At 37.5% G+C, this 23,680-nt stretch overlaps 1 protein-coding gene across 1 annotated transcript; it reads right to left on the bottom strand.

Moving 5' to 3' along the window:
- Positions 1-255: 255 nt before the first annotated feature.
- LOC117490604 (solute carrier family 22 member 4-like) lies at positions 256-15,754 on the bottom strand. Its single transcript, XM_034140364.1, has 10 exons — positions 15,347-15,754; positions 10,835-10,938; positions 10,591-10,745; positions 8,974-9,145; positions 7,973-8,099; positions 7,131-7,231; positions 6,788-7,002; positions 5,944-6,126; positions 4,724-4,859; positions 256-378 (listed from the first exon to the last, which is right to left on the bottom strand). Exons 1-10 carry the CDS (start codon positions 15,752-15,754, stop codon positions 300-302), a joined length of 1,680 nt encoding a protein of 559 aa, XP_033996255.1. The 3' UTR covers positions 256-299.
- Positions 15,755-23,680: the final 7,926 nt, after the last annotated feature.

Genomic DNA, 23,680 nt, shown 5'->3' on the forward strand with positions numbered 1-23,680 from the left:
GATGGATTCCCATGCAGTGATCTGATACTTAACCATTTATAAAGGCTATTTGAAGAGAATGCTTTCACAACCACAACAAAGCTCCTCAATCTTAATGCAGTCTTCAATTTCCTGTGTCAAAATGTTAAATTTATAAAAATGGCTTGACATCGTGCTTCACAATAAGTTAGGTGGACATTTCATACAATAATATATCAAACAGAATTACACGCAATAAATGATAAAAGTAACTTTATTTAAAACAACATCTTATTGAGCAATCATGTGAGTATAAAGAAAAATACAAATACAAATCACAACTATAACCTGGATTCTTTATTCTGATAATCAGTCGCGCTCTCTCCATTTTCATCTTCCTTTGCTTTCTTCCGTCTTCCCCTGTTTAAACATTAACAGAAGATTTAGCAACAGTTTAACAGCAGTGCTATTAAAGGTCATGTTGGACTTTACATTTCTCCTGACACTACAAAAAGTTTTGTGCTGCATGTGAAAGAGCACAAAGCTTTCAAACGTGCAACATGCATCATATACTGTAACATAAAAATATAAATAACGGCAATATAGTAACCAATTTCGACGTCCATTTACATTGAAGATAAAAGCAATCACAAAAAATACGTGAACGTGTCATTGCCTCACAACTAAAATCCCCCCTCAGCTCCAATGACCACTTTGAGTCATTTCAATCCGGTTTCCGATCAAAACACAGCACCGAAACAGCTCTTCTCAAAATCACAAACGACCTCCTCCTCTCCTCTGACTCCGGCAACCTGAACATCCTCATCCTCCTCGACCTCAGCGCAGCATTCGACACCATCAACCACACCATCCTGCTGTCCCTCCTCGAATCATCACTCAACATCACCGACACTGCACTCTCCTGCTGAAATCCTACCTTACCGACAGACATCAGTTTATCAACATCAATAACTGCACCTCCTCCACTGCTCCTCTGTCCCAAGGCGTCCCCCAGGGATCGGTGCTTGGCCCCCTCCTCTTCATCCTCTACATGCTCCCCCTTGGCAAAATCATTCGTCGCCACAACCTTCAATTTCACTGCTATACCGATGACATCCAACTTTATATCTCAACAAAAACCATCATCCCCACAACACACTCCACTCTCACCAACTGTCTCTCAGAAATAAAAGCATGGATCCAAACAAGCTATCTCCAACTGAACAGTGCCAAATCAGACATCATCATCATCGGCCCCCCATCCCGTACCAAAACCATCCAGAATGTCAACTTTACCATTGACAGCAACACTCTATCCCCCCCCCCCCCTCACAACCGCAACCTCGGAGTCATCTTCGACAGTCAGCTCAAATTCAATCACCACATCAATCACATCACCAGGACTGCCTTTTTCCACCTCAAAAACATTACCTGTCTCCGCCCATCACTCTCCTCCTCTGCTGCTGAAACCCTGATTCATGCATTCATCACATCACGACTCGACTACTGCAATAGCATCCTCTACGGCAGTGGTTCTCAACTGGTCAGGCCTCGGGACCCACTTTTTCCTTTGTCAATAAATCGCGACCCGAAATTTGAACCACTCAAATCTATTCAACAACAAATCGTGCTGTAATATATACGCTTTTCAGCGTACAATATTAATTAAAGTGAAGTACAGTGCATATATCCCTTATATCCCTTCACAGAACTAAAGTATGCTTTTAAAGAAGGTTTAATGAGATGATGGAATCAAAGCTGAACTGTATAACATAAAAAGGCAGACATGCTGAAAACCCAACCCCAGAAGGGGCTCTGGGGGAGATTTTTAGAAATACTAACATATAAACTACACATTCTGGTACACTCTGAGAAGAAAATAAATAAATCTATTACTACCCGACATATTAATAATCTTTTATGCCATTGTTTGTTTTTCACTTTGTTCTGACAGCTGAACTTGTCTGTGTGAATTACTTTAAATTGTGGGTAGGGTAGATAGCCCCCATTGTTCTGTGAGCTGTCAATCATCAAACCGGGGGTCATATTTCATTATGTGTTCATTTGTATCTGAAGTTGTACCCATGGATGTATAAAGAATAGTTGACTTCCGGCAACAATCTTGATTCTGATTGGCCAGAAGACTCGAAAAAACATCAGCAAAGATGTTTTATTGAGAAGATGATCACTACGTGACAGAAATTTTCAAAACCGTTTAAGGTCTCCGGTACTTCCAGTCCAAGCCTACTGCATGCACAGCGTTAGAAAATCGGACTTTCAAAATAAAAATGTGAAATTTTCCCCAAGACAAAAAATAAATAAAAAGATTTTAGCTGGCAATGAAAAACCTCTACAAAAGACCAATACACTACAAAAAGAGAAACGTATTGACATGGTGGACAACTTATATAAAAAGGCTTAAAATGTATTTAGTATTATATGAACATGTTTTAATTGGGGGGTAGTCGTCACATCCTCGGGGGGTCCGGGGGTGTCCCCCCGCGAAGATTTTTGTTAACATTTTAAAGTAAAATGCTTCAATCTGGTGAACTTTGAGCACCCAATTACTAGAGACTGATCTAGGGGGTACAACTCTAAACACCCATATGAAAAAGATCGGTTTGCATTTTATTAATCAAATAAGTATATGAACATAACCAACAACCTACCATAGCCAATAACAAATAAATGTTCAAACTTATTTTATTTTTGTGGTTCATTTATATCTTATTTTACCTATTAACATTTATTTATTCATACATATTTTTTATTCTCTCCAATTTTAAACGATATGTTTGGTTACCGTCCTATAGTATACATTGGAATCAGTGGCGGCCGGTGGTCTATTTTTTTGGTGGGGCTCTTGACGTACCGGGAGTGACCCGTCCGGGGGTCCGGGGGGTTTCCCCCCGCAAATTTTTTTCGAGAAATGACCCCTTAAATGATGACTTCTGGTGATGTTAGAGGGGGGGGGAAAGGAGAAATCGAGGCTTAAAAATATGAGAAGACTGATCAATACCTCCATAATCTTCAGTGTGGAAAATATTATTTATCAACCTGAACATCTACTACTTTACCAGGAACCGTTGGAAAATACATCACAGACAATGCAACAAACGTGGAGACAGAACAATCACTTCTGTGATAAATGCCCACTTATTAATAAACTTCTAACAACCATGGGAAACCTCCTCTCTACATATAAAGTGATATCCAAGCATGGGAAACAAAAGACAGCATTTACCTGTTTGCATCCAGCTAGCCAAGCCTTTCTTGTGTACCAGCTACTTGTGAAGCCTCGTGTATAAATGTTGTCTTTTTCACGAGATTGCTGCGATATATTCAAATCGGGTTGGTCCGGTCCAAGGTCTTTAAGCAACAATTTATCTGCCAAACTTCTCCTTTCGAAAGGATTGGAGATTAGCTCTTGAACAGAATTAGGCGGGGACCGAGGTCCGGAGACTCCACCTGCACACGAAGCCATCCTCATCAACTACTGCGTCAACCGGATACGAGTCACTGTCCAAACTACTCACAGACTGCACTGGGCGCTGACATTGGCGCCCGGTGACCGTCATCTTTGACGACGCTGATTGGCTGAAATTATATTTTCGCGGCATAGTTTACACGTTACAGATAGCAACAGTCAGCTGCTAGTGGCTGCTGCTGCACTGGTTGAAGGCTCCTCTATTAGCGCCCAGACGAGAGAAGGTGCATGGGCAAGGCCAGGCAGGAAACATGTGACTTATCAGTAACTTTAGACATCGTAACACAATTTTAAACGAGATTTTATTGTAGATTATACATTTTACTGATACCAATTATATAATATTTACCTTGTTCATTAAAAATAAAAATATATATATTTTTTTAAACATATATATTTTTTTTAATTTTAATTTTAATTTTTTTTTTAATTTTTTTTTTTCAATATGGGAAGAGGTGGGGCGGCGCCCCTAGCGCCCCTATGGACCGGCCGCCACTGATTGGAATGATTTCAAACCTGTTGTTATTTATCCTAATAATTATAAAGGTGTGCCTTGGAAATATTTGTTTACATAAATTGTGATCAAAACGTTTGAGACCCACTGAGATAACTAAGACTAAAGTGAACTATCTAAACACTCAGAGTCCTTTACCTCACTGAGCCTCTCAGTCTGACAGGAGAGAGAACTCTCCCTCCACATTATTGTAGAATCTCTCTCTCTCTCTCTCTCTCTCTCTCTCTCTATTATATTTGTATTTAATCTTGTGGAAGTGCAGATCCCCTGTCCTCCACCAGGGGGTGCTGCAGCACCCCTACTTCCCACGGCCCTGCCCCCCCTACCTCACAGACCTGCTGCACCACCACACCCCCTCCTGCTGCCTCCGCTCATCAGAAGCCAACTGCACTGACCTCACCACCTTCAAAAAACTTACAAAAACTCACCTCTTCAATTTCGCTTTTAATGTGTGATTGTTTTTGTATTGCTTGATTTTAATTTGACTTTAACTATATATATGTATTTGTTGTTCTTTTCTTTTCACTATATCTGTAAAGCGTCTTTGAGCACCTGTAAAATAAATATATTATTATTATTATTATGATTATTATGAATCAGTGAGAGTGGTATAAAGAGTTTCCCCTTAACTATGATGATACAGAATCTTAATGTGATCAAGAGGACTTGGAACTACATCTGTAGTAGAGACGTGTATAAAGAAACACTGTGACGAGTAGACATGCAGTATGTGAGTAGTGCAACTTGCTGTCGTGTATGCTCACCCGCATATCGGCTGCATTTGTGCCATGGTTTCTGGTAAAGGCTTTCCAAAAGTTTCTGGCAGCAGGAAACACAAGAGGGCCCCACAAAGGGCAAACCCACCCATCAATATATATGGTAATGCCTTGTTGTATTGTCCTGCAAAAAAGCAGAAAATACCACAATAAAGGCAAGGAATGACTCATTAAACAAATATAATTATTTGTACGACTGTGTGTATTGTAATTTAGATGAAAAAAACAACAACGGTTCTATGCTTTCTGAACAATTATTTTTGAGAGAAAAACTTGTTTCAGCACATTTTCAGCAAACTAAAGCTTGAAGTAAAGAGAAGAGACCCAGGGCGTTCTTAATGCAGTAGGGCTTCAATTAAAGATGTCGATTTTTAAACTTTTTTTTTATGAAATGTTAAAAAAGTGAACAATAGTGATTCACAGTGCGTCATAGGCTACAAAAATGCCTTCGGTTTGCTTATTCTGTCTGATTAAATCCTTAAAGCTAGAGAAAAACATATTTTACTTTTCTTTACTTTTAATTAAAAAAGTAAGTATACCGTATACCTTAAGTACTGTAGGTAAGTTTGAGAAACCGGCTCGAGATACACTTTTTGTTATATTCCATGGAATGCTCTTAACATCCCGATAGCAATGAATATCTTAAGTGCTTTGACAAAAAATCCATAAAAAAATGTCATCTGTGGAAGCCGTAATACTGTAAAAAGTATGACCAATCATTTTAGCCGGCCCGGCTAAAATAACTGGATGGCCTACCTGCCTGTCAGCCTTCCATCTGTGCACAAACTTATCTCGTGCCCTCATTGGTCATGTGCGCGTTCGTGTGTGTTGGAGGAGGGGCTCTATAAGGAAGTGGCAGATTTTCTCCGGTTGTGTTATTTCAAATTCTAGCGATCTCGAGCCGGTTTCTCAAACTTACCTACCCTACCTTTAAGCTTCAGATGTTCAACTTACGCTTTCCATATGTCATAAAAAATGTCAAATTTGAGAAGATTGAACCATCAAATATTTGGCTTTTTGCTTCAAAAAGGCAGAATCAATTGTTTGAATATCGATTCATTCTTAGTGGCTGGACAAATCAACTCTTCAACTGTACAACAGCTGCAGCTCTACACTACAGAAATAAGAAAATAATAATAAACTGAATTGATCAGAAAGACATGCCCTCACACTTGCTAAATGCTCAAAATATAAAACGTATTACTTACCCAGGTAAATGATAAAAGGGGAGACGATGCTTCCAATGCGAGCTGCCATGGAACAGCAGCCCATCGCTGTGCTTCTGATGACGGTGGGGAAGAGCTCCGATGAGAACGTGTACACCACACAAAATGCAGATGTCATGCCAAATCTGCCCAAAATCTCCAACAACACAGGCACAATCTCTGAATCTATAAGGCAATAAGAAGAAGAGGCATATGAAATATACGATACATCCAACACATCTAAAGCCAATTAAATAAGCCTTGTTTTTCCTTCTGACTTGTGAAAATTATATATTTTAATTGTTTTACTATAGTCCAGAGGTGTGGACTTGAGTCACATGACTTGGACTCGAGTCAGACTCGAGTCACCAATTTGATGACTTTGGACTCGACTTGACAAAATCACAAAACACTTGCGACTCGACTTGGACTTGAACACCAATGACTTGGTCCCACCTCTGCTATAGTCCAATACTTTTATCACCAGCAAAACTAATGAAATTCCTAACAGTCTAAGCTGTACAATTTGGATCTATTTGGATCCTAACAGTGTACGCTGCTTGTGATTCGTCCTTGGAATGTCGCCACACAAATCCAATTTATAACACTTTAAATGCAAGGGTTGATCATTATTTTATCTCAATTGGCGAAAATGACTTAACACGTTTATATAAATACACATTGTAATAGAAGATGGTATTTTTTTAATATATATATTTAAAATCACAACTGTTGTCAACCAGAACTATGTACATGTTGTTGTTCATGTTATGCTGCCAAGATTTAGCATTCCATCCATTAAGTGTGACAGAACAGTTTTATTGATCTATAGAAAGCAAAGTATTACCTGTTGGGATGATGTGAACACAGAGGATCATCACGCCTCCGAAGAAGAGTGTAGAAGATTGGCACAAGTGCCTGGAGCAGTATTGGAGCAGTAACAAGGCTATTATGTAAGCCGGCAATTGTACTAAGCCAGACAGGAAGCAGTTTAAAAAAGGGTCGCCGTTCAGGTTTGAAGTGTTAAGGACTAACGCATAGTAGCCAATGGTGACAACAATCCTGCAGAGACATTCAAGACAACAAATTGAGTACACAGGATGGGAGACACACATTTGGGATGGATCTGTAATATTTACATTGTTTTGTAGAGTGATTTTTTTGAGTTAAAGAGAAGATTGTAGACGTACCACAGCATTGAGCACAGCACTGTAATGGAGAACATATTGCAGCTGCTCACAATAACTGAAAAGTTGTATCTCTTGTCTTTCCTAGACATTGCATCGTCAATCTTGGAAAAAGAAGAAAATACATTTGCAACAATTAAAAACATCAAATCCTAAACTGTGAAAATAGCCCTGCCACTCATGTAACACACATTTGACACTGGCAGTTTTTAAAATAAAAAAGTTGGATGTTAGAATCAGTCAAATGTACTGTAGTTGAGTAAAAAGTACAGAATTCAGAATACAGAATAGTATATTGAGTTGATACTTGACTACAATTGCCTTAATGAAATTGCTGACCTGAAATGCAATACTCTCAAGACATGGACTTAAAATCACACTGTACATTTTACATTTATATCCAATGTAATATTTAATATTCCATTCCTTACATACTTATATATGTATATATATATATATACATACATATATAAGTATGTATGTATATATATATGTATTTATATATATATATATATATATATATATATATATATATATATATAGTATCCTGCTTTATATTTATATGTATATATTCTACTTTTTAATGCTATTTTATTGCTATTGAGATGGCATTTTGGAATGTTTATTTCTTTTAATTTTTATTGTACAATGCCATGTATTTTTATGCTGCTGCAACACAAACATTTCCCAACTTGGGATCAATAAAGTACTTCTTATCTTATCTTACAACAGGAAGACTATGCTATGTAAAAAACACAATAAGTAAACTCTTTTTACTTTTACTAACATTCTGAGTCAGGAATGGTTTATTTGTATAACTTGTTAAAAATAAACTAGCAGCTTACCTCAGCTTGTGTGAAAATGGCCTTTGGAGGCTCTACATTGTTGCTCTTAGCAGCTCCTATCAGTATGGCCTCCGCCTCCTCCACTCTGCCCCGAGATAGCAGCCAGCGAGGAGACTCTGGGACTAACCTGTAGAACAGGGAAACAACAATATCAGCACATTTACATACATAGTTACCATTTGGACTAAATGCAAAACATTTTGACAATGTTTACCTATAAGATTAAAGCATATGGAGATAGCCATTATATTAGCTATTAGAGAAAAGAAAGCCTTGTTTACCTATAAGATTAAAACATATGGAGATAGCCATTATATTAGCTATAAGAGAAAAGAAAGCCTTAGTGATGAATAACTAGTTGGTTTAGCAAATACACATCTGGTCGATCACCACTGTATCTCACAGGAACATGCTACTTTCTTAAAGTTTCTACTTACAAGTTCCTTTCAATATAAATGTGTTCTCACCATGCAAGCAACGTACGGTTTCTGTATGAGAGAGCAAGCTTTAATACAATACATAGAAATTACTTACTAGGGATTGCCATGAGTTTATACTGTTTAACAGCACTTTTTTTGCTACATATACACACTTATTTATTGATAAATACAATGATAAATTGACCCTGTTCTCTACCAACGTTTTCAATGTTTTGAATGGGACGCAGTGTTGCTACTGCTATCTATGAACATCTGAACAGTTTGCAGGAGATATGCTCCTGTTTATATGCTTTGTTGACGAACGCTTACACAAGCTGATCGTGTCTGTTGATCCGAAGTAACACATATGAGAGCAAATAAGATGTATTAGGTCAGTTCAGTTACATTTCATGGCTGATCCGCAAAGTGCAGAAAAGATAGCTTCAACCACAGACTGGCAAAAAGCTCTTAGACTTTTATTTAATTCAGAGCCACAGTTGAAGGTCAGTGTTCTACAGACACTACACATTCTGAAAGTGTTGGATGCAGACCTGATGTTAAATGTCCCTCCCTAATTCTTACCACCATATAGGGACGTAGATCAGTCCAGAGGCAGCCATGGGAATCAGCAGCATCCGCCAATCACGGAGGAAGTAGGCTGCAGCTGGCATTGCCAGGTAACCCATGGCTGAGCTCATAAACACACCCATGGAGCAGAAGATCACTCTGGACTTTGGGCTTAGTATTTCAGTTCCTGTACCAAAATAAATGAGAGAATATCAATAAAAACCTGAGACTGGAGTTTCTGAGTGATTTTGCCGGTCAGTTCTGTTGGGGGACTTTATGTGAGATCAATAGCCAATCAGAATCAGAATCACTACATTGATCTGTGTTTTGAAAGATTGCATTACACACTTGAATACACCACAGTTTTTATCACAAACTTGTGTTTTACTCTACCAGGTTAGAGAGAACAACATGACATCTACAAACTTCTCAAGCAGTATTAACAGGGGCGGCGCCAGGGGGTAGCTTGGAGTTGCTATAGCAACTCCAACAATTGGCCTAGCAACAGCTTAGCAACCCCATTGTTTTGTTATGAAAATGCATCTATATATATTTATACACATTCTCGCGAGATCTATCAGGGGTTGTTGTAAGTTAAAGCGTGAACTGTTACTTGGCTAATGTTGTTATAATTCTCAGTGTGTGAACACAGATCGAAAATGGAAAGATTTCTTACAAGTCAGCGTAAACGACCGCCATCTCCAACGGAGCCGGTCCAGCCGGACAACCCTGTGTGTGTGTGTGTGTGTGTGTGTGTGTGTGTGTGTGTGTGTGTGTGTGTGTGTGTGTGTGTGTGTGTGTGTGTGTGTGTGTGTGTGTGTGTGTGTGTGTGTGTGTGTGTGTGTGTGTGTGTGTGTGTGTGGTGTGTGTGTGTGTGTGTGTGTGTGTGTGTGTGTGTGTGTGTCAGTCTGTTTGCGGTGTGGTGATGAGGTTAAATGCCACAGCATGCCAGTTGAAACAGTGAACGATCGCTATTGTGCACTTGTACGCTTAGGGTGTAATGGTATTATACACAAATATTGTAGAAACAGTGTTCAAATTCTGCTTTTACAAACTTATTTTGGTTGTGCTTACCTTGCAAAGTAATGTTATAAGTGTCAAAGGAATGTTTTAATGTAAATATTAATGATAATATTGTAGCGTGTCCAAGTTAATAGTTATTTCAGTTATCAGATGTGCACAGTTTAGTACATTTGTAAAGTTATTTAGGCAATGTTGTTGGTGGGAGATAGGGAGAGACCGCCCCTTCCAGGTGTGTGTGTGCGTTTTCCGGTGTGTGTGGAGGGAGTACGAGACGGTAGGAGTTGTGTTCGAGTGTGGGGAAAAGTCATAATGAGTGTTATACTATTGATTGGCTCTGTAAGGCGTGGCTGTGGCCGTCAATACCATAAAATAAAGAGAACATTTTCGACATTGAAGGCTCGTGATCTGTGATCTTGAATAGCGGTGAACGCGACAATATGAACAGGCTCGTGCTTGTCCCACTGGTATTGTTTGTTTATTTATTTTGAAAATTAACTAGCAACACCGTGCTGTCATATAGCAACTGCTAAGCTACTGCAGCAAAAGAATCCTGGCGCCGCCCATGAGTATCAAATATAACATGTTCCAAATCCTGACTTGAAAACATACCTAGCACAAATGCAATGGTATAGTTGGAGAACCCGCCAGCACCAACAAAGAAGAAAATGAAGCAGAAGATCTCCCAGTTTGGAGAGAATATCTGTGCAGTGATCGCCACTGTCTGAAGAATCATCATGAGAAAGAGGGCTGGCCTCCTTCCATACCTGTGAATGAAATACAGTTTAGTGAGTTAGTAACTGTAATTCTAATATTATAATTGATTGTTAAAGTATTCAGACTATGAAGTACCAACCTGTCAGACATCTGGCCTGAGATAAATGCTCCCACTAGCACACCGATGTAATTGATCGAGGTAGACAGTGGAAGTTTGTACTTATTGTCACACACCAAGTCCCACTGCAAAAACAACACGTTTTCTTTAGGGCATAGCTGTGTGAAAATGAATCACCTCTATTTCATATGCGTCCCATTTTTATGATAACTAAGACACAGTTTAATCACAGTTATAAAGCTGTACAATAACCAAATGTATATCATATAACAGTAGTAATATTCAAAGCCTAGTAGAAGAAGTAGCTGATGCAAAATATCAAACACATATAAATGTTATTATGAGTAATAGTGGCCGCAACAACACACAACAGGTCACTTTTGTGTGAGCATCATTATAAGCAGCAGTCGTAGTAATCACATTGTTGTAAACTTTAATTATAATAATTATTCTTCTTTTGTTGATTCTAGCAACTTTTAGCTTCCTGAAAACTAGACACTTTGATGAAACCGGAACACAAAAATTACACTTCAGAGCTTTGAATTGATGTCAGACACTGAAGATTAATTGAAAGTTACGGCTGTAGACTTGACAAAAACACTTTCTGAGACACCATATTGACACAGCCTCTGCCAAAACCAACTCTGACGTTCTCCCATGTCACTGACATGTTAACCACTTCTAAAAACATAATCAATATTATACTTCATGACTGCCCTGTTATCGTCTGAAGAAGTGATTATTTTATGGTCATGTCTAGGCCACAGCTGTGGTTAAATGCCAAGTACAAAGAAAGGGCCTTCCTTATCACACCGGTAACTCTCCCAAGGCTGTTTGCCTGTGTTTGGACAGAGAATTCAGAGGAGAGCAAAAAGCTAAAACGATTAGAACATAAACTAAATGGCCATATGAATAATTCCCTATCAGACCAACACACTCTCACTCCCTAAGCGTCCAGGAGCGACGCTTGGTCAGGGTCCCGTGGCATCCAGTTGTGACGCGCCGAGGCTCCTTCAGCTTCATAAACGGACACAAAGGGCTTTCAACTGATTGCAATGTATTCCCATCAGCGGCGGTATTTGACGCTTAGGGAAGCACGGCATTCGTTTGTGTCGGAGGCTGTTAAAGGCAATGTGAGCGTGCATTCCCATTGGATAACGGAGAATTGTACACCCAGAAGTAAGTATTCCCCTTACTGTCGATTGATTTGACAGTGATATCTCCACTACTCATCAACTCAAAAACATTATCCTTGTTAATTAAACGACATTGATAGGTTTTTAGTGTAGTGTACAATGCTTTTGTCACGTTTTCCCCTTCAATTCTGAGAAACAAGTCGTTTTCTATGAGTTTTGGATGGCCGAAGACATTACATTACCCACAATCCTCTGTAGCAACCATAGACTGTATACAAAAATTAAATAATACATTATTCCGAGTGTGCTTGCTTTTCTCTTTGAAAGTCATCACATAACGGCATTGTAATACACGTTTCGGCTGCATTAAATATGACATATCTGCCGTAGTTAACTCTATTTATAGAGCCCTGATGACAAGACTTCTAGACAAAAGGAACTGCCTGAAAAAACTGAAAACTTGACGTGGATCTTAAATATATAAGCAATTAAACAACATCTTACATTTCTTTTCACACAATACGTCTCCTTGCAGTATCAACACTAATTCGGCTGACTTTTATATTTGATCCAATTGGTAGATAGGCTGTATTTACGCCATAACGGTGCACAGCTGATAGAAAGGGACACCTACTGGTTAAAGCACGTTATTGCATTTTATAATTTTATTATTAGATATTAATAGGAGGATGTGCAAAACAGACAAACTAATAAGGCTTTATTTAAACATTAAAGAATACTTTAGGTTAAGGTCTTCTTTTGAATAAGAAAAAAGCTTTGGGGGTATAGAAGATGAATATGGAGGGATGAAACCCTCTTTGATGGTCACACATGCAGAGCACACAGCACACACAGTGACATTTGTATCTACAGATAAATATTAAGCCTGACAAAGTACTTAACGTCTAATATATTGCTTTCCTGCAATGTTAACTATGTTTAAGCACTTATTTTAACTGATATTATACATATGTATTATACTCTTATAAGATGTATGTAGATAGTATAAGAAATGTGCAGAATATGACAATGTAATAGTGGAGGTACACACATATTGATAGATGTCTTGTAATGCACTGTTGAGGAACCTGCGACCCAAGTTTTTCATTCATTGCATAACTACACCGTAGTTGTGTATAATATGATATGTCAATAAACCTTAGAAAATCTTGAAATCTTGAAAGGGATGTGCAAAATAGTCATTATATACAGTCTTTAATGTCAATAAACCTTAGAAAATCTTGAAATCTTGAATGGGATGTGCAAAATAGTCATTATATACAGTCTTTAATTAACTATTAGCAGTGGCGTTTTTATATGTACAAAAGTGGTGGGGCACAAAAAACTTAGATATCTATATATAAGCTTCTGCAGTGACGTGCAGTGAGGTTCATGGCTGGTGAGGCACTGGCACTGACTCTTCAGGTTTACAAATATTATATTTTGACCTAAACCAAAATACAATATTATTTTCAAAAGCTTTTTTTGTCTGATGCTTCGATTAATTTTAAACAGACAGTTCAACAAAAGGATACCCAAAAAATGTAATTTTATCATTTAAATATTGAATTGTTCTCTTAGTAAGATCCCATTTTCAAAAAATTGCGGTCTTACCTTGACTTGAAGATGAAGTCCATTTGCCTATCCTTCTGGACAAAAATTTCTATAACTTTTTTGTAAAAGTCCTCCTTATCTTCTTGTAGTTTCAAAAGTCTATCATAAATCTAATCGATAGATTTATGATAAAAAAATTATAAAAGTAGGGTAGACATGTGGATGTTATCCGGCTGAACAAAACGTGCATTTATCTAACAGGTACGTTTCCCACAGATCTTATTTCGAGCTATTTTCTAAAATCCTATGGAGAAACCTCATTGCTTTTTTGCAGCTTACTTCCTGGTTTTAGGACGCGTCACTGCAGCTCTCTCGTCTCCCCTTCACACACCACACTTTTCGCGGCACACGTACTTACAGCTCTGAATGATGTGAGATGACGTATGGTGGGGATGGCAGCTCTGTGCCCCTATGGTCTTTTTTTTTGCCACACACATTACATTGAAAAATACTCTGAGCATGCGCAGTGTAGTTTTTACAGTCACCGTTCACTTTGACAGTGAGAGGTTGGGGCATGATCAGGTTTTGTCCCACATGGCTCAAAACGGCACTGTAGACACTAATTAGAAGAACACAGACTAAAACAGCAATGTACAGACGAATCAGATGATTAAACATGACCTTAAAATATATTTTATATTTTTTTTTATTTCTTTTTTTGCATCTCTTTGCATTTTTTGTAATCATTATGTGTAATACTTTCTGCTGACACTAGGTGGGGCTGTGCCCCTGCCCCTAATGACCAGTCGCCACTGACTATTAGTAGAGAATAACGACGAGTAAAGAATATACTTTATAGGGATCCTATTAATATCTAATAATACAATTATAAAATGCAATAACGTGCTTTAACCAGTAGGTGTCCCTTTCTATCAGCTGTGCACCGTTATGGCGTAAATACAGCCTATCTACCAATTGGATCAAATATAAAAGTCAGCCGAATTAGTGTTGATACTGCAAGGAGACGTATTGTGTGAAAAGAAATGTAAGATGTTGTTTAATTGCTTATATATTTAAGATCCACGTCAAGTTTTCAGTTTTGGCGGCAGTTCCTGTTTGTCTAGAAGTCTTGTCATCAGGGCTCTATAAATAGAGTTAACTACGGCAGATATGTCATATTTAATGCAGCCGAAACGTGTATTACAATGCTGTTATGTGATGACTTTCAAAGAGAAAAGCAAGCACACTCGGAATAATGTATTATTTCATTTTTGTATACAGTCTATGGTTGCTACAGAGGATTGTGGGTAATGTAATGTCTTCGGCCATCCAAAACTCATAGAAAACTACTTGTTTCTCAGAATTGAAGGGGAAAACGTGACAAAAGCATTGTACACACACTAAAACCTATCAATGTCGTTTAATTAACAAGGATAATCTGGTGTTTTTGAGTTGATGAGTAGTGGAGATATCACTGTCAAATCAATCGACAGTAAGGGGAATACTTACTTCCGGGCGTTCAATTCTCCGTTATCCAATGGGAATGGACGCTCACATTGCCTTTAACAGCCTCCGACACAAACGAATGCCGTGCTTCCCTAAGCGTCAAATACTGCCGCCGATGGGAATACATTGCAATCAGTTGAAAGCCCTTTGCGTCCGTTTATAAAGCTGAAGGAGCCTCGGCGCGTCGCAACTGGACGCCACGGGACCCTAACCAAGCGTCGCTCCTGGACGCTTAGGGAGTGAGAGTGTGTTGAAAACAAATGATATGACCATGTCTCTGTGGAAACCACGAAAATATGCTCAAATTGAAAATAATTGATGACTTATTATCACTCACCTCTGTGACAATGGTTGACTGGTAGATTTCTTTGCTGTATGTCCACCCATCCAGACACTTCTCCAGAGGAATTTCACTCACATTTACATCCACATTTGGGATGATATTATTCTGAGAGTAGTTTCTGACAATGTCCAGGTTAAGTCTTGAGCAAGAGCTGCTCTTTGAGATGCCATCAACCATTTCCAAAGGGATCGTCTCATTTCTCCACACCTCGCTGATACTGTAGTTATCAGGAATAAAGCACTTGTGTGGAGGGGTATCACCTACAAATACGATATAGGCGCCAATAAATCCATTCGGCAGGATGCTGAAGGCCATTGCTAAGAAAATCCTTAGCTGAAAGGGTCCCCAAGATCCAAGAAAAGACGTGATTGTGTCATAATCTCTAATTTCCGAGCTGTCCATTACTTCATTAGTCATTGGCATTTAAAAAAGGAAAAAGGTAAGCAGACACTGAGTGAATACTGATAGATGCAAGAGAGTGTGCTCTACTGCACACACTTTCTACATATGAGCAATTAAGCTGAGTTCAGGCTTTTTATGGCAGTGTGACCTGAGCTGCAGTTACACAGTTACACACTAATCTGGGTTTGGTTTAACAACGTGTTATTGCAGCCTTGCATATTTCACCATATCACACGTTTCTGAAACCATGTGAACTTCTTCCACTTGTATAAACACAACGCCTTTTATAAACAATAATGCATAACCTTAATGGATAAATGGTTGAAATAAGTAAAAGGTTCTACATCGTAGGGTTTCTAAATTTGTTGTGCTAGAAAATCATTTCAAATATAAGTAAGTTTAATTTGGATGTATTCTATCAAACTCAAGTAATAAGAACATTTGAGTAATATTATAAAATATAATGTTACGAAAAGAATCCTTGACAGGGGAGTTAATCATTGCCAAACAGAGGTTAACCTGTTAAGCCCTGAGCCTGTTTTTCAGGTCTCAGGCTCGAAAATGACATTCCCAGAACAAATGACCATATCTTCCCTTCTAAAAGGGTTAAATTAATAATCTTTTTTCTCAAAGTAATGATAATCCTGTGAATTGGATGTAGAAAAGTCAGAATCAATATAGATGTTTATTATTTTAAAGAAAATTCAGATTGAACATAGTAAAAAACTGTAAATTATAGTGTCCGTCCAAAGATTATTTTTTACTTATAGTGAAAACTCAACACACTCTCACTCCCTAAGCGTCCAGGAGCGACGCTTGGTCAGGGTCCCGTGGCGTCCAGTTGTAACACGCCGTAGCAACCATAGACTGTATACAAAAATTAAATAATACATTATTCCGAGTGTGCTTGCTTTTCTCTTTAGAAAGTCATCACATAACGGCATTGTAATACACGTTTCGGCTGCATTAAATATGACATATCTGCCGTAGTTAACTCTATTTATAGAGCCCTGATGACAAGACTTCTAGACAAACAGGAACTGCCGAAAAACTGAAAACTTGACGTGGATCTTAAATATATAAGCAATTAAACAACATCTTACATTTCTTTTCACACAATACGTCTCCTTGCAGTATCAACACTAATTCGGCTGACTTTTATATTTGATCCAATTGGTAGATAGGCTGTATTTACGCCATAACGGTGCACAGCTGATAGAAAGGGACACCTACTGGTTAAAGCACGTTATAGCATTTTATAATTTCATTATTAGATATTAATAGGAGGATGTGCAAAACAGACAAACTAATAAGGCTTTATTTAAACATTAAAGAATACTTTAGGTTAAGGTCTTCTTTTGAATAAGAAAAAAGCTTTGGGGGTATAGAAGATGAATATGGAGGGATGAAACCCTCTTTGATGGTCACACATGCAGAGCACACAGCACACACAGTGACATTTGTATCTACAGATAAATATTAAGCCTGACAAAGTACTTAACGTCTAATATATTGCTTTCCTGCCATGTTAACTATGTTTAAGCACTTATTTTTAACTGATATTATACATATGTATTATACTCTTATAAGATGTATGTAGATAGTATAAGAAATGTGCAGAATATGACAATGTAATGGTGGAGGTACACATACATATTGATAGATGTCTTGTAATGCACTGTTGAGGAACCTGCGACCCAAGTTTTTCATTCATTGCATAACTACACCGTAGTTGTGTATAATATGATATGTCAATAAACCTTAGAAAATCTTGAAATCTTGAAAGGGATGTGCAAAATAGTCATTATATACAGTCTTTAATGTCAATAAACCTTAGAAAATCTTGAAATCTTGAAAGGGATGTGCAAAATAGTCATTATATACAGTCTTTAATGTCAATAAACCTTAGCAAATCTTGAAATCTTGAATGGGATGTGCAAAATAGTCATTATATACAGTCTTTAATTAAGACTATATTAATAGTAAAATAATAAGTACTTAACATTTTACCAACTACCTATCCTCTTTGTGAAACAGACAAACATATGGATCTCTTACTGTAAATAACAACGAGTAAAGAATATACTTTATAGGGATCCTATTAATATCTAATAATAAAATAATAAAATGCAATAACGTGCTTTAATCAGTAGGTATCCCTTTCTATCAGCTGTGCACCGTTATGGCGTAAATACAGCCTATCTACCAATTGGATCAAATATAAAAGTCAGCCGTATTGTGTGAAAAGAAATGTAAGATGTTGTTTAATTGCTTATATATTTAAGATCCACGTCAAGTTTTCAGTTTTGGCAGCAGTTCCTGTTTGTCTAGAAGTCTTGTCATCAGGGCTCTATAAATAGAGTTAACTACGGCAGATATGTCATATTTAATGCAGCCGAAACGTGTATTACAATGCCGTTATGTGATGACTTTCAAAGAGAAAAGCAAGCACACTCGGAATAATGTATTATTTAATTGTTTTATACAGTCTATGGTTGCTACAGAGGATTGTGGGTAAAGTAATGTCTTCGGCCATCCAAAACTCATAGAAAACGACTTGTTTCTCAGAATTGAAGGGGAAAACGTGACAAAAGCATTGTACACACACTAAAACCTATCAATGTCGTTTAATTAACAAGGATAATCTGGTGTTTTTGAGTTGATGAGTAGTGGAGATATCACTGTCAAATCAATCGACAGTAAGGGGAATACTTACTTCCGGGTGTACAATTCAAAACACAAACGAATGCCGTGCTTCCCTAAGCGTCAAATACCGCCGCCGATGGGAATACATTGCAATCAGTTGAAAGCTCTTTGCGTCCGTTTATGAAGCTGAAGGAGCCTCGGCGCGTCACAACTGGACGCCACGGGACCCTGACCAAGCGTCGCTCCTGGACGCTTAGGGAGTGAGAGTGTGTTGTGAAAACTACCCTTGGATGATGGGTTAGTAGACTAAAAGCTTTAGGAATCCAAAGTACAACATATAATAAGTACCCTGTATCAAGATTGATGCAAAAGTGACATTTGACCTTTCTAGAGAGATTTAGCACAAAAAAAACCAACCTGATCTCACCAGAATGCGTGACTCCACCACGACTCCTTAACACTGCATTGCGTGGTGGAGTCACGAACTTTGTTACATTTACGTGTCTGCACCACGCAAACAACGCCAATGTAAAGTGAATGAGGCTCCTTTGTCGTGGTGCACACACGCATTTCTACAACGTCCAGCAGTGAGCTTTTATTCTATAAAACGTTTTTAAAATCTACTGTATAGCTTGTAGTAACTCACAGGAGGCTTCTTTTATTTTATTTGTATTCATAATAATTTTTATTTTTCGTCAGAATGTATTATGGTGCATTATTCACCAATGTTTGTTCTCAAAAAACAATGTATTGTAAGTAATACAACTGTGATTTTTATTAAATTAGTTCGTTTTTAAGGAAGGCCAGAGCTTCAGCTGTGTCAAAGAGATTGTTCCCTTTAGTTAACGTTATTTAAAAGATAATTATATTCCTATTTGATTAAGTACCCTTTATTGTATTACGGACCCAAAGAGCTGAGCGTCCATTCCCATTGGATAACAGAGCATTTTACACCCGGAAGTAAGTATTCTCCTTACTGTCCATTGATTTTATTTACAGTGATATCTGCACTACTCATCAACTCAAAAACACCAGATTATCCTTGTTAATTACACAACATTGATTGGTTTAAATTGTGTACAATGCTTTTGTATTTTCCCCTTTCGATTCGGAGAAACAAATATGTTTTCGGAGTGTGTGGATGGTAGAAGACACTACACTACCCAGAATCCTCAGCTGACCTCCAACTGCATTCCAATGAAAAAAACGTTTCGTCAAAGATCAAATCATACTTTATTCAGCAGTGCTTGCTTTACTCTTTGAAAGTCATCACATGAATGCATTGTAATGAATGGTTTGGCTGCATTAAACATTACACATCTGTCGTAGTTCTTTATTTATCTACAGAGATCGGGCCTCAGAATGGACCGGAAACTATTCTTTTACCGTTCTATTTTAATTTCACAATAAAGTTAGTAGTAATAATTTGTTTTGATATTATTGTTTTTTATTAACTACTAGACCGCTGGGTCATGTTAAGACCATCTTTTCTGTGTTGCTGTGGGTTTTTTACATCGCTTTTGTGTTACAAATATCAAAACAATAACAGAATATATCCGTCGTAAACTAAACCAGAAACAGCAGTATATTTTATTTTGTTAACACTGTAAACTTGACAGCTTTTTAACCCGCACCTCCTACTGGTTAAAGCACGTTATTACACGTTTAGAGTAATGCAATGCAGGTAGATTGGGTTGCTTTTTATTGACTGTTTTAAAATGCCTTTTTCTTAATGTCTTTCATTTTTGTAAAGCACTTTTGAATGTGTTATATTTGATGAAAACATTTCAATATTAAGAGTACATACTCTTAATATAGTGGGAAAGTGGAAGGTCAATGATATAAATAATATAGAATAGAAAATATCAAGAAGATACTGTAAGTGATCTCTACAATAAAACAGTTTAGTGCCTGATAGGAGGATGTGCAAAACAGACAAACTTATAAGGCTTTATTTAAACATTAAAGAATACTTTAGGTTAAGGTCGTCTTTTAAATAAGAAAAAAGCTTTGGGGGTATCTACAGATATTAAGCCTGACAAAGTACTTAACGTCTAATATATTGCATGGTTTGTTTTGGAACTTGACAATCAACTTTCCTTCAATGTTAACTATGTTGAAGCACTTATTTTAACTGATATTATACATATTAATTATACTCTTATAAGATGTATGTAGATAGTATAAGAAATGTGCAGAATATGTTTAATGGTGGAGGTACACAGATATCGATAGATGTCTTGTGATGCACTGTTGATGAACCTGTGACCCAAGTGTTTCATTCATTGCATAACTACACCGTAGTTGTGTATATGATATGTCAATAAACCTTAGAAAATCTTGAAATCTTGAAAGGGATGTGCAAAATAGCCATTATATACAGTTTTTAATGAACTATTAGTAGAGAATAACGAGTAATGAATATGCTTTAGGGATCTGCAGATACATATTTAGTCTTCTCAAGCACCCACTACCAAATATCTCGCCTGATTGTTGGCTGAATTCACTGAATTTTACTCCGGTGTAACTAAAGTCTGATTTAAGGGTTGTTTATATTTCACATCATTAATCCAAATCTGTAAAGTAACTAAAATAAATGTAGTGGAGTAAAAATACCAGGTTAACCTTAAAGAAAGCCCTCAGGATTATAAAAGACCCCCATCACCCCACAAACTGTTCTGTCTGCTGCCGTCTGGCAGGCGGTACCGCAGCATCCGGACTAAAACCACCAGACTCAGGGACAGTTTCATCCCACAGGCCATAAGACTATTAAACACCTGAACTTAGAAACAACATCCATAACATTCATCTGGCTGCTACTTAGAAATTATTTATCTAATATATCATATTCCAATCACTTGTATATAGACTCTTATTGCACTATTTCACTTTTTACTATTTTACTATTTTTCTTTTTGTATTTACTTGCACTATTTGTTCTGTGTAGCCTATCTGTTTTATTGTGTTGCACTGTTGGAGGAGCCTGTGACCTAAGGGGGGGGATAGGACACGTTCTAAGCACATGGTGTAGTCCTATAGCTGAGGATTCTGGGTAGTGTAGTGCCTTCTGCCATCCACACACTACGAACAAATATTTGTTTCTCCGAATCGAAAGGGGAAAATACAAAAGCATTGCACACAATTTAAACCAATCAATGTTGTGTAATTAACAAGGATAATCTGGTGTTTTTGAGTTGATGAGTAGTGCAGATATCACTGTAAATAAAATCAATGGACAGTAAGGAGAATACTTACTTCCGGGTGTAAAATGCTCTGTTATCCAATGGGAATGGACGCTCAGCTCTTTGGGTCCGTAATACAATAAAGGGGACTTAATCAAATAGGAATATAATTATCTTTTAAATAACGTTAACTAAAGGGAACAATATCTTTGACACAGCTGAAGCTCTGGCCTTCCTTAAAAACGAACTAATTTAATAAAAATCACAGTTGTATTACACACAATGCATTGTTTTTTGAGAACAAACATTGGTGAATAATGCACCATAATACATTCTGACGAAAAATAAAAATGATTATGAATACAAATAAAATAAAAGAAGCCTCCTGTGAGTTACTACAAGCTATAAAGTAGATTTAAAAAACGTTTTATAGAATAAAAGCTCACTGCTGGACGTTGTAGAAATGCGTGTGTGCACCACGACAAAGGAGCCTCATTCACTTTACATTGGGGTTGTTTGCGTGGTGCAGACACGTAAATGTAGCAAAGTTCGTGACTCCACCACGCAATGCGGTGTTAAGGAGTCGTGGTGGAGTCACGCATTCTGGTGAGACCAGGTTGAAAAAAACACTTCTGGGGTCATTTGGGTGGATTTTCCATATCTCTGGCCCCCCTTGGTCGATTTTAATGGTTGACACCTCTTTCTGACCGTTAGAGCCAATAGAATCGAAGGGGGATTTCCCCACACACACACATGGTAAAAAAAAGGTGGGGGCTTCGCGCATGCAGTTTTGCATCAGAGCGAACCTATACTCTAGCTCTAACATCTGGAAACGGAAAAGCAGTTTTATTGCTTATGGATTATCAGAAATCATTTCAAAGGCACACAGACACATTGGATTAACCTATGGATTAACTTCAGCAGCGTTTTTATCGTTTTAATGCCATTGAAGACCACTTTTGACCAGACTACGACACAGGTAAGCCATGTTAGCGTTTTTAGCTACCTAGCGCCACATGTTTTGATGTCTGTTTTTGTTTATAAAGTCGCGAGTTCGTATCATAGAGTGATAATGTATGTACCCATCGATTCTGTGTCATATCACGATGTGAATCGATGTGTTGGATGTGCAGAAAAGATCAATAATAAGGTTTTATGAGTGATTTTCGGTGCAGTAATCTGTTAGCATTTTTCGCTCGTTGCTAATTCAGAGGCTCAGCGTTAGCATTGTGGGGTTTTTTTTTGAAAAAAAAATACAAATGATCAGTAAGATGAGTGTCTTCCCATTACATGGATATAAAACATTCATAGTCTATTAAATGAACATGCCCTCAGACACTGTTTCCTGCAAGATGTTGCGGGAGGGCCCCGGTACCGGGGTCTCTTGGGCTTAACAGGTTAAAGTCACTGCCGAATAGGACATTATTTAATGGCACAACCATAAAGATCAGTGTTAGTTTGCATGTCAACTCCTAAAGGTATAAAATGTTTCCTTTTCCAAAGTATTCAGAACACCTTCCTGCTGGGAATCAATCCTCTACTATTTTTGTCAGTGCATGGTAGACTCGGACATATAACGTCTTTTTAATTTGATATATTTGGACACTTGTCCCAGTTTACATAAAGGTAAATTGTATTATAATTGATAAATAAGTTTGGTAATACATGTTGATTTTTGAGCTGTAGAGGTTGTATTTTGTTCCTTTTGGACAGAGCGAGGCTTGCTGTTTCTAGCTGCCTTTTATTATGTATCATTCGGGCATGTGAGAGTGCTTTTGTTCCCATATGTTCCCAGTGTTTCAACCACAGCATGCTCCAAACCTATTTTTCACTGAAAGCAACAACGTGAACACATTGAGAAACAAACATTTAAGATAATTATTTATGTTTAAATAAAAAACAACTGATAATGGCATGGTGGTTTCAAATGTTTATATTTTAATCTCAAGTATTGTGTAACACAGACTCACATACCAATCAAACATGTACTTCAATTTCATACATACATTTTAGAACCTAAACTTTTCTCTTGGAATTTTGCCAAAACATTTTTTTCGAATTAGCAAGCATCAACTGAGTACAAAAAAAAACTGTTTGA

Source organism: Trematomus bernacchii, unplaced genomic scaffold, assembly GCF_902827165.1.
Source record: "Trematomus bernacchii unplaced genomic scaffold, fTreBer1.1, whole genome shotgun sequence".
Lineage (NCBI taxonomy): Eukaryota > Metazoa > Chordata > Actinopteri > Perciformes > Nototheniidae > Trematomus > Trematomus bernacchii.